The 16046-nt window shown below is 37.3% G+C and overlaps 3 protein-coding genes across 3 annotated transcripts; all 3 read left to right on the top strand.

The window, feature by feature from the left end:
- The first annotated feature begins 55 nt into the window (after positions 1–55).
- LOC130737735 (uncharacterized) lies at positions 56–2422 on the top strand. The gene is made up of 2 exons (XM_057589574.1): positions 56–1609; positions 2091–2422. Exons 1-2 carry the CDS (start codon positions 105–107, stop codon positions 2167–2169), a joined length of 1584 nt encoding a protein of 527 aa, XP_057445557.1. The 5' UTR covers positions 56–104; the 3' UTR covers positions 2170–2422.
- Positions 2423–4628: 2206 nt separating this feature from the next.
- Positions 4629–5614, top strand: LOC130736183 (uncharacterized). The gene is made up of 3 exons (XM_057588027.1): positions 4629–4667; positions 4865–4990; positions 5084–5614. Exons 1-3 carry the CDS (start codon positions 4629–4631, stop codon positions 5612–5614), a joined length of 696 nt encoding a protein of 231 aa, XP_057444010.1.
- A 3983-nt stretch (positions 5615–9597) lies between these two features.
- On the top strand, positions 9598–10383 carry LOC130736182 (uncharacterized). The gene has a single exon (XM_057588026.1). It carries the CDS (start codon positions 9598–9600, stop codon positions 10381–10383), a length of 786 nt encoding a protein of 261 aa, XP_057444009.1.
- Positions 10384–16046: the final 5663 nt, after the last annotated feature.

The following is a 16046-nucleotide window of genomic DNA, read 5'->3' as shown; positions in this document are numbered from 1 at the left end:
GAAGGCCACTGACTGCAAAACCTTCAATTCCAATAAAATAAAAAGCAGAGTAGTCTGCCAGAGAGCAGAGTGTGTGTCATATTTCCAAAAATCAAGAACCCATCATGCAACACTTTCATCTCTCCCTTCCTTTCAATTACAAGCTTTTGACATGCCCAAAACTAAATGGCACAGGAAATTTACTTGTGCAGAGAAGAACCCATCTTCAAACTAGCTTCCTCAGTTACAATTATAAGACCAATCTAGCTCCTTCTTCATTCACATGCAATGGCCCCAATGTTATTCTCAAGAAAAACTTTGCTGCTCCATCTAATGCAGCAATAGCACACCCTAGCCCCTCTCCTGAGAATGAGATTCATGAGAGTCCTGATGTGGTTTCTGAGAAGAGTTTCTGGGGTGCTGTTAGTTTGATTGTTGGAGCAGCTGTGGGGCCTGGAATGCTGGGTCTGCCAGCTCTAACAATTAAATCAGGCCCAGTTCCTTCAACGATCATAATCCTCCTCTCCTGGCTCTATGTCATTTCATCAATCATTATCGTTGCTGAACTTTGCTTTGATGCCATGGAAGAAGATGAAATGAAAGAAGTGAGTTTCACAAGCCTCGCTGCGAGAACACTGGGACCTCGTTTCGGTGCATTTGTTGCTGTGGTTTACACCAGTTTGTGTTTTGCCTTGTTGGTAGCCTGTGTTGCTGGAATTGGATCCATTTTCTGTCCTTCATTTCCAGGGTTAAACACTTTGCTTGTTCATTCCTTGTTTCCTATTCTTGTTGGGATCTTGATTGTGTTCTTCCCGTTTAACACCATCGATGTCGCGAATCGCGGGTTGTGCTTCCTCATGCTTTTCTCTATCACTGGACTTGTTGCTGTTGGGTTGTCCGTCGCGAGAGCCAACATTATAAGCTCATTTGCTTCAGCTTCATGGAATCTTTCAGCAATACTGAAGATTATACCTGTGACTGTGCTCACATTGGGGTTTCATGTGATCACTCCTTTTATGTGTAAGATTGCTGGGGACACTGTAAATGAGGCTAGGAAGGCAATACTAATTGGTGGGGCTGTTCCTCTAGTCATGGTTTTGTCTTGGAATTTCATTGTGTTGGGGCTTGTGGGCACTAACACTAACTCAACTTCAGCAACAGCAACCATTGATGACCCTATATCCCTTTTGCTCTCAGTCAATCCTGCTGCATTATCTGCAGTTCAAGGCTTTGCCTTCTCTGCTATGGCAACAAGTTTGGTGGGATATGCTGTGAGTTTGCCTAAACAGATTCTTGACACTATGGAATTGCTGTTTAAAAAGCCTTTAGGTTGTAATGAGAATCGAAGTGGAAGAGTCGGATTGGCCTCATACTCTAGAGGAGGGAAGGTTTGTTTCAGTGGTTCCACAAATTCTAGATCTGAAATGAAGAAGTCAAATGAGGGAACATTTGATCTGGTTAAAGTCGTTGTGACACTATTAGTCCTTGGGTTTTCGGTGCTCATAGCATCTTATTTTCGATCTACCTTTTCAAGAGCTCTGGAGTTTGCTGGTGTCTATGCCAATTGCTTTCTTTTTGGTATTATTCCTCCTGTCATGGCTTACATACACCAGTCCAAGAAGAAAACCAGGTATGGTTCCTAGTAAAGCTAATGACTATATATTCCACAATCCATTAACAATATCAATTAGTATTCATAAAGAGCTAGAAGAGTTATATATATGAACTAATTATCCTAAAAGCTTATGTGAGGCAGGCATGAATGGTTATTTTTTGTGGTCAACAAGACACAGTGAATGGTTTGGTTTTATAGTATACTTTTAGCATGACTCCTCAGCGAGAGTCCATTGGACTTGAAGTGTAGGCTGTGAAACAACCAATTATCTCAAAAACTTAAGGTGTTGGGTAAGGGTTACATGAATGATTTTATATTATTGTTTCTAACAAAGACAATGCACATAGCAACATACCGTGCTAAAAGAAAAGGTTTTATAATACACTTCTAGCTCTATATACACTTGTACTCAATTTCTTGATCTTTTGAATGCTTCAGTATTGTGAAGGAAAAGGTTGTGATCATTGGCATCTAACTGTGATGAATGATTTTGCAGGTCATCAATAGTTCCAGGCGGGAATGTGACGCTTCTACTGCTTTTCATTATCTCTGTCATTTTGGGAATTTGGCACTAGATTTTCTCTGTAATTCTACCATGCTCTCATCCACCCTTTCTGATATAGTGATATTGTATTATTGTAGCAGTTCATACCGATTAAAGGGTGTGATGTTATTCCCAAAATTTTAAAATCGGATTAGAGGAAGCATACCAAAATGTGATTGCAAGATAGTGGAATACATGTCATCTTGCATGTACTGTACACAACCTTGAAAAATAAGTGGGATCTTAGCAAGCTGTGAATGACTATAATAATGCTTTTTGTTCCATTGCATGCAGTAACTGGAAGCATAATTGTGCAATAACTGGCTATACCCATATTTCCTTTCCTCCCTATTTTGTTGTTCAACTAAAGCTTTGTCTTTACACTAGGAATGCCTTCAACAATGCATTAAGAAAGCTTTGTCGTAGTTTCTTTTAGTGATGGACTATTAAGAAGTTGTACTGATGGATCATTTATGGACTAGAAAACGCGGGCATTTAGCAGCGCCTGGTTAGCAGCCGTTACCAATAGCCACGTCTTAAGTTTTTACTTCGCGTCAGTTGCTAAATTGATGATAGATAGAGCTGTTTTATCTTACGTACTGCGGTTTTAACGAGCAAGAAACTACGACCACACGAAAATTATTTTATATGTTCCCTCCTTTCTTCACTGAACGTTCTCAAGAGGGAATGAGCAATCAACCCAGGCTAGATGGAGCCACATCCAACAAAAATGAAAACTTCAGGGCTTGAAGGTAAACGCACACCCTTTTTTGAGCATAGACTTTCCATCAATGAATATTGAATTAGGCAATGAGCAGCTATGTAGAAAAAATATATATATTTAGGTAACCACCTACTTCAATTTTTTCCAATTTGAAATCTAACAAGATACTTGTTTCTGTAATAATTATGTAGTAATTGTATATCATTCCTCTCTAGAATTCTCTCTAGGGTTTCTCTGGCTAACTCAATGAGTGGTCCTGGTGGCCAACCGGCGGGCCACACAGTTGGTGGTGGGGGGGGGGGTCGCCAACGGCGGCCACAACGAGCTTGACCAGGAAAGTAGTCTCGTACAAGGATGTGTGCTCAGGTATTAATGGGGGTGATGACTACGAGGAAGAGGAAATCCCCATGGAGGGCTTCCAGACGGACTCAGATGACAGTGAGATGGAAGGTGAGAACACGGAGGTCGTAGCAGCCAACCCGTTGTACCCTATCATCAAACTCTCTAAGGAGAAAAGGAAAGAACTACGCAAGCCCTGGCAGAATTCGTTGATTGCCAAACTCTTGGGCAAGAGGATTGGCCTAAATATGCTAAAGGATCGGTTGGGAAAACTATGGCAGCAGCCCTCTGGTGAGATTGAAGTCATCGATCTGGACTTTGAGTTCTTTGTTGTCAGATTCTCAGATAGAGTCGACTATGCCCACGCCTTCTCTGGCGGTCCTTGGGTTCTCATGGGACACTACCTAGTGATTCAACAATGGCGTCCCATGTTCATTCCTTCTAAGGGGGAGTTGACTCAAGTTGTTGTTTGGCTCCGTATCCCGGGCTTCCCAGTGGAATGCTATGATCAGGAAGTGCTGGCAGAAATTGGTAAGAATGTCGGCGCTTTGTGAAAGTGGATGACTACACCTAGAAAACAATGGCTGGCAAGGGCCAACCTGGTAATACATCTGAACGAGCCCGATTTGCTCGGATCTGCGTAGAGGTTGATCTCCGTAAGACGTTGGTCTCCAAATTCGTCTTTGAGGGGGAGGAGTTCAAGATTGAATATGAGGGTTTAAACCTGATCTGTTTCGACTGTGGTCGTTTTGGTCACAAGCAGGAGTCTTGCCCAGAGAAAACAACAGTGGAGTCTGAGATAAACATGCCCACCAAGAATGGAAGTCCAGTTGAGCAGGGTGATAATTTTGGCCCTTGGATGATTACGAAGAGGCCCTCCAGAAACATCCGTAAGAAAGCGACTGGGTTTGGAGGTCCAGCTAAGCTAGCCACCGGCAGAGGCGGCGGCTCTCGGTTCATCGCCTTGCAAAACATGGAGGTGGACGACAATCACGGTTCTGGGGAGACATTTCCGCCTAGTCCCGTGAATCCCGCGCCAATTCAAAATTCGGTTTCCCATTTGATTGCAGAGAATATTCAAAGCATTAATGTTGAGCATATTAATGTTAAGAAGGGCCCACCAGAGTCAGAAATTGAGGTAACCAATGTGGATTCTTCCCTGAATATCTCCAAGGCGGCAGGTACGGATCCCAATATCCCTAATGAGGAGGCCATCATTAGCGGACCCACAAGGAAATTACCTGCATCAATGGCGGCGACCAATCGTGGTTGAGCATATTAATGTTAAGAAGGGCCCACCAGAGTCAGAAATTAAGGTAACCAATGTGGATTCTTCCCTGAATATCTCCAAGGCGGCAGGTACGGATCCCAATATCCCTAATGAGGAGGCAATCATTAGCGGGCCAACGAGGAAATTACTTGCATCAATGGCGGCGACCAATCGTGGCAAGGAGACCCATGATGAGGTAAGAACCATTAATGTCGCAGAATCACAACTGGCTAGGGCGAACGTCACCAGTGGTACAAACTCTTTTTCTCATGAGGGCGGGTCCCACTCCTCTTTGAAAAAAAAACAAAAGCCAAGGCACGTAACAATCAGCAGAGGTCTCATGGTGGCCCTAGTTTTCATAAAAACCCTTGTTCTTTACCTTAATCTCATTAGTTTTTAATGTCGTACAACATATTCAGCTGGAATATTAGAGGTGTCGCTGCAAAGGGGGTTCCTCTACTTCTTAAGGATATGGTTAATAGACACAATGTCTCTTGCTTAGCTATCTTGGAACCTAGAGTGAGTGACAGGAATATTCGACAGATAATGAAAACAGCTGGTTTTGATGATTTTTTTGTGACAGAAGCCAATGGTTTTTCTGGTGGCATTTAGATCCTCTGGCAGACAAATTGGGGCAATATAGAGGTGCTCTCCTCTCATAGACAATTTGTCCATACTCGTATTTCTCCTAAGGGTAATCTCCCTAGTCTGTTGGTCACCTTTGTTTATGGTAGTCCCAACTATGCTGTTAGAGATTGCCTTTGGAGGGAGCTTCGCATCCTTGCAGCCAACATGACCGAACCATGTTGTGTGATAGGTGACTTCAATGCTTACCTACATGCTTCAGATAAGATGGGTGGCGGACCTCCAAACCTCATCTCCATGAATAAATTCAAGGACTGCCTTGATGAATGCTCTCTCTCTCTCTCTCTCTTTCTCTCAGACCTTGGCTTCATAGGGCCCCCCTTTACTTGGGAAGGTAGGGGAGTGAAAGAGCGAATTGATTGGGCCTTGGGGACTGATAGGATGCTGGCATCCTTCCCTGAACCATCAGTCCATCATCTTCCAAAGATGAAGTCAGACCATAAGCCTTTGCTCCTTCAACTTGATGGAGGAAGTTCAAGGGGAATATCGAACGACTGAGAGTTAAAGTCTGCTGAATATCGAACGGGTTCTAAAAGATCACATATGAAATAATATGTATGATTAATTACTTAAAATCTCATAGGTAAAAACAAATATATGATTAGTTTTTAATTTAAGATTTTACTTTAAATAATAAAATAAACAAAAATGAAACAAAATTCACCAAATAGAGTTGATAGATAAAAGGAATAAGATGGAAAAAAAAACTGAAAACTGAAAAAAATAATGTAAAATTAGTGACCACATTCATAGTGTAAATAACACCTAAAAAGGACATAAATTGAATGAAACTTAAGGTAGACGATGAAGATGACAAAACCACACCAAGTTGTAAAATGAAATAAATGTGACTCTCATTTAGTCAACTAAGTTCATAATGAAACAATAAAAATTACGAAAAATGCAAGAAACTTACATGTTTTCAAGATGTAACATTGGAAGAATAGAAAACAACAATGGGAAAATCTGAAAAAAGAATCAAATTGAAACTAAATCAATGAAGTGTAAAAGAGTAAAAGAGGCTTCATTGTACCGGATTAGAAGAAAAGATTATCATTTGGTCAACTAAGTTGATGATAAATTAATCAAAATTGGAAAAAAAACCAAGAAACTTACATTGGTTGAAGATTAAACTGTCAAAGAAATGGAAGCAAACATCATAAAATTGTGCAAGAAAAATAATGAAACACAATTAGAGAAATAATCAAGGAGATGAATTTAATAGTTTATGAAGAAAAAATATTTTTGAAACGAAATAGAAGTTACGAACAGATCATAATAATATTGATAATCAACAGCAAATAACAAAACATGCATAAATTACAAAAGTAAAATAAAATGTGCAACTTTCATCTATTGAATAAGCGATAACAACGTGCATATTGCGAATAAAGACTGAATCTTACATGAGTGAGAAATGAAAAATTAATGAAAAAAAAATAAGACCGTTTGGAAAGAACGTACCATGAGAACAAAATCTGAAGAAGAAATGATGGAAAAATCAGAACAGATAAATCAAAAGGGATAAATAAGGAGAAAAAAGAAGAGCTCTTACTGGATGGAAGATGATGATGGAGAAAAACGTACGTCAATACCTGAGAATGAAAAGTGATGAAGAAGAAGTGACCGATGGAGAAGAAAAGACGCAAGAGAAAATTTTCTAACCTGATGGAAGATCTTCTTGTGCTGGAATGATGCTGTTGGAGAATCCAAATCAAAGAAATATTTTGTACATGAATGGAGATGTTGAAGACTAAAATGAGAGAGATGAAAATAAGTTGAAAGGGGAAGGGAAAAATGTTTTATATATGGGAGAAGAATGAATAGACTCTTGGTAATTTTATAACCATAATTCATAATCAGGAGTTATAAAAGCAACAAATAAAACGGCCAAGAATATGAAAAGGTTGTACAAAGGGTTTCATAAAAAAATGACCAACGGTTAGAATTAGAAGCAATGAATGGCCAAGATTGATTTCATATTGAATTACTCACAAATTTACGTATATGACCATGGAAAAATTTCCACCCATGTGTATTAAAGTATTAAATTACATTTTTACCTTCAAGGTTGCAGAAACTCTGCTTTTATATATATGAGCAAAAAACATATGTATAATTTATGGCGGCTTAAACTGCTGCTAAAAGTTCGGTGAATTTCTTCAACTTAGTTGCGGTATTGTAAATTTTTTGATTTAATTAACTCGAGCCGGTTGAAAGCCACTATGAATTTGAATTCCCTTTTTGAGGTGGTTCTTATGCCGTTTTCTGAAAAACAACATTAATATGAATTGTGGCACCAAAAAGTATGGTGTGAAGATATTTAGCAACGGCTTGAACTGTCACCAACCGCTACTAAATTGTTTTTGTCATTTGTGGTGATAACTATAGGTATTTGGTGCTTGCTACGATACCACAATACTTAGTGTGGGTATGATACACGAAAGGTTGTGGACCAATTAGAACCATTCACATCCTCCATATTTAAAAAGAAAAAAACAAAAATATAAATAAAAAATGAATAAATGTAAATTATTTATTGGCCACGTCATTCATGTATGATACATTGTGGGTATCATAGAAACCACCTAGGTATTTTGTATAGTTTATACTTTATATATAGACTTGAAACACATTGTGTTCGTTGTAAAAAAAGTAAAAGAAAATAATTGGCCAGAACACACAAAAGACTAGCTCCGGTGAAACAAATATAAATCACAAAACAATTGATGCACTGGGTATTTCGGTACCTTCATTAGTCTTTTTGCTTGTTTTTTTGTTCTTTTTGTGTGTCTCATACAGAATTTTTTTTTTCCTTTTTATCAAGTCTTTTAGAATTTCTTTAGACTTTAGCATTCTCTAGCTTGGTATTTATTTTTTTGTCAGTTTTGAGTCATGGGGTGGTTTTAAGAGCTCTAATGGTGAAGGGATATTTGATTATGAATTTTAATGACTAATTATGAGTTTTGTGAGTGGCTTCATATTACAACGTAAATTAGAACCAGTTTGGCCACAATCATAATTTTTTTTTTAAAAAAAAACCATCCACAATCATTAAAGTCTTTTTAAAAAATTCTAAAACAAACATCTTAACAAAGGTACGCTTAAATTTCACTGAATTTCTCCTCAAAGTGACGTTGGAAATATAATCGAGTCTATCTAGTTTTGGTGTCACATACAGGTTCTGGTACCCAAATTAAATTCTATTATACAGTGCCAAGCGTGAATTGTAGAAGTGGCTACATGTAACAGTTCTAGTAGCTGGGACAATAATAATAGATTAGTTTTTTTTTTAAATTAATAATAGATTAGTTATTCTCCATTCAAGTGGGACTTTGTTCCAAAAAAATTGTTATTCAAACTCAACAAGGTCAGAAAATCTGGATATTAGTTTCAAAAAAGAAAAGAAAATCTGGATATTAGTTGTTTCTAGTAGTGGAACAAGGAGACGGATTTGAATTTGGCATAGATTTTCTAAATATGAATTTGAATATTTAAGAAGATCACGTGATTTTAATTGATATATAAGGAATCAAATGGATTTCCACGTAATTTTTAGAACAGAAAGTTTAGAGCTTGATTGTTTCATGTTTTCAAAACAATTTTCAGTTTTTAAGAACTGAGAATCTGTTTGATATGATCTGTTTTTTCTTTTTCAGTTTTTAAAACTAAAAAACTAAAACAGCTAAAAGATGTTTTCAATTTCTGTTTTTAATTTTCAGATATCAGTTTTCTAATTGTTGGAAAACATATTATTCAACTTTTAAAATATTGTTTCTAAAACCTATTTTAAAAATTGAAAAACAAAACTGCAACCAAAAAATTGAACAAACCCTTGTTCTCTCCAAATTTCACTCAACACACTTACACACACAATAGCATATATCACTCTGGTTTCGTTAAAAATAAATTATATCCCTCTGGTTGTTGCTAAAGTTATTGATGTTTTGAGGATGTTCTCCTATTTTTCCTTCTAAGGTATTTTTCTTAATTACTTTGTTACTATTTAAGTTGTTTTGGTAAAACTCCTCTTTGCACATAATAATATTGGTTTTTGTTTGATCAATTGATTTTTTTTTTTTAATTTTTCAGCCACTTGTTTTTAACCCTGCTTGAGTGACACAGTAGACTTAAAGCTCTTCTTGTTGTCACATTATACAACCTCTTGTTTTCAGCGCTTATCAGTGAAAGTTGACTCAAAGGTATTTGATTTTACTTTAGTCTTTATTGATTGTAAAATATAAATTTTATTTAGTGTTTGATTGCGTGAAGTGTCTTTTTCTGTTGAAGATGTCACTTTATGGAAATAGTTTTCTCAGTTCATTCCTCACACAAAAGTTTTGGAAGTATAAGAAGGTGAGTGAAAAAGATGAGAAGCAAGACATCAACAAATGGGCAAGTCTTCCCGATGAGATCCTAGAACTGATTATGAAGCGTTTGTGCCTCAATGATTACCTTGCATTGGGTACGATTTGTTCCCCATGGAGGACACCGTTACAAACGCCATTGCAAACCAGCATTGTCGTCCTTTACCTGAACCGCCACTAATTGTCCTTGAGCAAGTACTTTTTAGCTTGAGAACAGAACTTGAACATTGTCCCAAAAGATCAATATATGAGAGCAGAAGTATTACTTGTCTTGGTTCACATGATGGATGGATGATTATGTCTGATCATGTTGCAATGGGTACTTTATCAGTCTTCTTCTTTAATCCGGTGACTAATCGTCGCGTCTCAGTTCCACCACGGTTGTATTTTCCGTCCAACTCCCCAATCCAAGCTAAAGTATTGTTTATAAGGAAAATGGTAGCCTCTTCCGGACCAGATTGTTATAAACCAGATTGTTATTTGGCTGGTCTTTTCAATGACCATTGCCACATTGCATTTTATAAGCTCTTTGACAGGTCATGGAACTTAATTGAAACAGAAAAGGATTCAGGGGTTCATTTTATGGATTTGGAAATCATGGGTTCGAAGTTGTATGTTAGAACTGACAAGCCTTTGAATTCCACAATGCTTTATGATCTTAAAGATTCGCCAAAGGCTGAAGTATTAGCTATGCTTCCACAAAGATCCACACCATATGTATCAAGAATGATTGATAACCAACGTCATGATTCAGGTTATACCGTTTTCTCTCTAGCAAAACACGAAACATTAGACCAATTATTCCTCATTAACATCATTTGCAATATAATTTATCGATCTGAAGATGTTGGCTATTTGAACATGCTCAAAGAATATGTTACCCCACCTGAGATCACTTGAATATAAGTGTTTAAGATGGACATGAACAAGGAGCCTATTAAGTGGATAAAGTGTGAAAGCTTAGATGATGATGTGGTTTTTATTAGTGGTATCAAGAGCATGGTAATGTCAAGAACCTCCCTTAACTGCACTCAAGCGTTAATTAGAGAAAATAGTGTCTATTTCGCCCTTTCATTTAAGTGTCCTTCAGATCCATGGCAAGGTAATCTCTTGGGGATCAAGAACTTGACTGATAGCAGCATCAAATATTTTTCTATAGAGAAGTCAAATCATTCCAAAGTTCGTTATCCTTTCTGGTTCGTACCAAGTATTTGACAACTCATTGTGTTGGCAGTAAGTTGTTTATTCCAGTGTCATCGATCAATTATGAGTTTTTGGCTATTTACATTTTTTTATCATATTCATGACAGCCCCATGTTGTTTAATTCATTAGATGTTATTCCTATGATGTCCTGTATTACAACCAGCAATATCCCTTGGTTTCCTTTTATTCGTCTATTTATCCCTATGGTAAATTAATGTGCAAAGATATGAAACATGAACGCAGAATGTGGTTTCTCTCAGCCCAGAATGCGGTAACAAAAAAGCTCTGTTTTGAAAATGAGATCGGATTTGGATACATATCAGACAATTTCTTCAATCCAAAAACAATAAAAAACAAAATCAAGTATAAATGGATTGTTATTTTTTTTCCAGCAATTTATTAATCTATTTAAAAGTCAAATATTTGTTTTACCTTATTTTTAGCATTGGTATTTAATTTCTTTTTTCTTTGAAAAGATATTTAATTTCAGTTCATATATTTTTGACAAGTTATCGATATTTAATATTTACTTAATTTTTAAAAAGTATTTTATTGTTTGATACGTCAAAATATAAATTGCATTGAAGTATTTTATTTATCACAACACAGTAATCAAGAAATTAGAATTTTTTTTTGACGAAAAGAAAATAGAATATGAATCAAACATAATCAAGTAATTCTCTTCCTTTGAAAAAGAAAACATAATCAAGTAAATGGCATAAAAACAATTCAATCACAAACGTGTATAATAAAAAAAAATTCCATTTACTTGATAAAAACAATTCAATCACAAATAATCACAATTTCCATTGAGGGAGAAATATATTTTAAACAACCAGCAGGTAATCTAGTAAAGATAGTTCTTTAAAAACTGGTGGTTGTTTAAAATATACTTCTACCTCAATGAAACCATTTAGGAAATCACTTTTAACATTCATTTGATAAAGCTTGATAGAGTGTTGACAAATAAAAACAAGCATAATTCTAATAGCCTCTATTCTAGCTACTTGTTTTTTTTTATAAGCAATCTATTTTAGGTAGGGGTGTTCATAATCGAACCAATCCAAACAAAACCAAAAAACTGATAAAAAAACCGTATCCAATCAAACCGAAAACCGAACGGACTGAAAAATGAAAAAATCAAAATTATTTATTGCATCGGATCGAATTTCGGATTTGATTTTTGTAACACCCCGATTTCCGGGTGTCACTTTAGTAACCAAAAATAAACTTTACGCGGAAAAACAGGTAATTTTTTTTTTTCGTTTGATTCCTTTTAAATAAAGCGATAGAAATTAGAGACATAACCCAACACTAACTAACCAATATACAAATATATACATATGTACAGCCTCAGCTGCACTCTCCCTTCACGCGCACTCGCAGTGACTCCAAAGTAGTGTGCCCGCAGGCAAATATATACAAACCCAGAAGTGTGAGTAAGAAAGTTATAAGTACAATCCACTAAGAGAAAGTCGGCCTCAAAATGGCCTAAGCAAAGACTCCTACAGTCCGACTGACTCACTGTGATCACTCAATAAGATAACCACACGAAAAGCCATGCATCGGGAACCTACCCTGTCCCAAAAGTAAAACGAATCAGAGCTCTACACAAAATATGACGCCTGCCTAAACCTACCCTTCCAGTACTGCTCACGTAACCGAGTCCACAGCGAACTGAAGTTGGCAAGTTGAAGCTCAGCTCCATGCATCGTAGAGCTCTCTCCGTCAGACATCCACGCTCGTCAGTACGGTCCTCCAACTCAAACCTGATCCCCCCCCGAGGGAGAGACCATCGAAACCCAGTCCACCGTCGACATCTGGCAGCAGGCCGACCGCCCAAACACAAACATGAAACCAAAGTCAAGGCGCTAGGGTCAACTCACGGAAATAGGTATATATACACTCAACTTGTGATATGGGGTATAGATATATATGTTGATATATATATATAAGCAATCCTAGCATGTTATTGGCTCTAACAATGCTTCAATAAATCAAACAGCACACAATTCCAGTCAGAATGAATGTATGCGTGAAATGCAATCAGTATGATCCGGATTGTGACGCGTTCCCGTTCGCCACAAGTGAAGCATTCCCGTTCTTCACTATGGATGAACCATTCCCGTTATTCATCATTGGTGAACCATTCCCGTTATTCACCGTATGATGAACCATTCCCGTTATTCATCATTAATGCATTGGTGAACCATTCCCGTTATTCACCATGAGATGCACAGGTGAACCATTCCCATTATTCACCCGATTGATGCAATATGGTTAGCCAAACATCGAATCGTCCTCACCACACAAGTGTTTAGCTCAAACCCAAACTCAAAACAACCCAAGAGTTAGTGTCGGTCAATACAACACAACTCGGAGTTAGTGTCGGTCAATACAACACAACTCCCACAACAAAACCCACAAACAAAGCCCAGAGTCAGTGTCGGTCAATACAACACGACTCGGAGTTAGTGTCGGTCAATACAACACAACTCCCACCACAATAGAACCCAAGGGTTTAGTGTCGGTCAATACAACACAACCCCAACAACAAGAGTACACAAGGGTTTAGTGTCGTTCAATACAACACACCCCAACAACAAGAGTACTTAAAGTACTCGGTGACTCTCAATCATCACCGTAGCTCACCTCAGTGGCTTTCCCCAATTCCCAAAACCCACAACAAAAGTCGACTTTTCCCCGTCTTTCGTAAATGTTTTCCCCTTCAGTTTTCCTATGCTTAAACGTTAATAAAAATTGTTTCAATTCGAATTAGTCAAGTTATGAGTTTATTTCTCAAAGTCTAAGTTTCCCAAGTCTTTATTTTTCGAAAGTCTACTCATTCTAAGTTTCCAAAGACCAACCACCCAAAAGATATTTCCCGGGGAAAGTCTAAGAATACGAACAAATGGCTAAGTCTCAAACCCCACATTTGGACTTGCCTAGGGTTGTTCATCCAACCCGAAATATCACAGATCACCAGATCAATGAATCTCCACTCCGAAGTCGCGTCAAAACGCACAATCCAACAATATCACAATATCACAAGTTATGGAAAAACATCATAACATCAACTCATCATCATAATCAACATCAGATAAAGCATAAGTCGAATTTATCGACGCCTATCATACAGTCATAACTATTAGCAAGTTGCCCTAACCTCGAGCTGTTCCTGTCTCGTGATCAAAGGTTCCTTCACTCAAATGCTCTGAAGATCCCAAAGTTCCGTCAACTGAACCTCGGAGAAAAACAAAGCAGAATCCAAACAAAATCGATTAGTTCGATCGCCATACAACTCATAAACGATAGACAAAGCATTAAAGCTTCAGAATATAACAATCGAGTTCGAAAAGACAAGTTTTCGAAAACGAAAACTCCCCCCCCAACACTACAAGCTCTCGGCCAAAAAGGAAAAAGGGCTCCGGCTCTTTTTCTTCGATCAAATCTGTTTACAAGGTAGTTTTAGGGTAAAACTAAGGCAAAGAAACTGTCGAAACAATTTTCGGACGATCGGATCAAAATACGGCTGTTCAGGGGCGTTTTGGTCCAAAATAAAAGCTCAAAACCTCAAAGTTATCAGTTCGGAAAACAAATTTGACAGCAATGATCCTAACGACATCCGTGACAACAAATCCTAAAGGCACGAAGTCAGATTACGACTTTTCGACAATAAGGTTTCGAAATGTGCGCAAAAAGGGTTTTGAAACAGTTTTTCAGATCTTGAACAACTCGATCACAATCGGCGAATACTGACGGAGGTTTTAGGCTCTTGGGCACGTAGGGAACAAACTCCAACCAAGAAATCAGAGAAAACAGACAATTTTACAAAAAGCTCAAAACTTTGAGCACAAAAACGACTAAAGAAACGCAGTAGAAACAGTGATCAGAGGTAAGAATCAAGCTAGTTACCTCGATACCTTGAAGTAGAAACGAACTGCGCGAAGATCGGTCGAGTTTCGGCGAAAATCTCCTCTCCCTCTCCTCTCCTCAATCCGCGGCCTCCTTGGGAAGAAAATGGGAGATATTTTGCTTTTTCGACTATTTATAGGCAGGTGAAATCGCGGGAAAATGAAAATTTCGCGATTCCGATTTTTGCAGCACGTTCACCGATGAATTCTAAGAGAGATTCTGGCGACAGATTTCCAGAACTCAAAACATATATCTAACATTTGGGAAAAACGATAACTAAAATCCCAAAAGCGGTGTAAGTTAATCTGTCCCGAAAAACTACTTTTTGCTGTGATGGTCAGACGACAAAACTTCCTGCTGAAGAAAGATTGGAAACGTCGAAACAAATCTGGTAGCGCGGACGGAAACTTCGTTAGAAGTCTCGAACAGAAAAAGTCTTCATCCAGCGCTTGAATCTAGGGTTTCGAAGCAAAGAAATTAGCGTCATCGGACATCCGAAAAGTGAATACTATCGTGCGTACAGTCCAGAGTTCCGAAATGAAACGCTGGTCGAAGGAAAAATAAAGAGAATCTTTAAATTTCCCAAGGATTCGAAATCTCACTTAATACGTTGCTCTAAGAGCGAAATTAGCCTATTCTGGACACTCTCGCCATAAGGTAGGTGTGCAGACGACTCGCACTAATTCTTAACACGACTACGCAACATTCCTCAAGCAATTCCTGAACTTTCTTCTTCATTAATCTTTCTCGAACATCAAACTCCTGTCACGCTTACACTGATTCTACGCGTGAGTCGGAAATTAACTTGCTCTGTAAATCCAGGTCTTACAATTTTTAAAACCGAACCAATCCAATCCAAACCGAACATTCACAGATAGATATATATATATATATATATATATGTGTGTGTACTTTTAGTTATACATATATCATATCATTTACACTTACATAGTACATATTTATTGTTTATATATTTAATATATGAGACATGCTTATTGATAAAATTACATTTGAATAAAAAACGCTTCAAATAATTAGTTAAACTATATACATGTATTAAAGTAAACAATTATCATCATAATTTATAAATATATTGACTATGTTATAATTTATGAGTGTTATATTGATATCATAAATTATGCATCGTTATATTTATTATATATAATATATTTTTAATATTTATACACCACAATTTCAAAGTTTAAAAAAATGAAACAAAAACCGAACAATCTAATCCAATCCAATCCAATCCAATCCAAACTGTTATAGATTGGATTGGTTTTGATTGAATTGGTTCAGATTTGAATTTAGTAAAAAGTTCATTGGATGATAAAATCATAAAACCGATGAGATCGGATCGGATGATTTTTCCACTAAAAACCGATTCAATCCAATCCGCAAACACCCCTAATTCTAGCTACTCGTGCAAAGGTATTTGTGTAAT

The sequence above is a fragment of the Lotus japonicus genome, chromosome 2 (genome assembly GCF_012489685.1).
Source record: "Lotus japonicus ecotype B-129 chromosome 2, LjGifu_v1.2".
Lineage (NCBI taxonomy): Eukaryota > Viridiplantae > Streptophyta > Magnoliopsida > Fabales > Fabaceae > Lotus > Lotus japonicus.
This window is presented reverse-complemented; position numbering and strand designations above follow the sequence as displayed.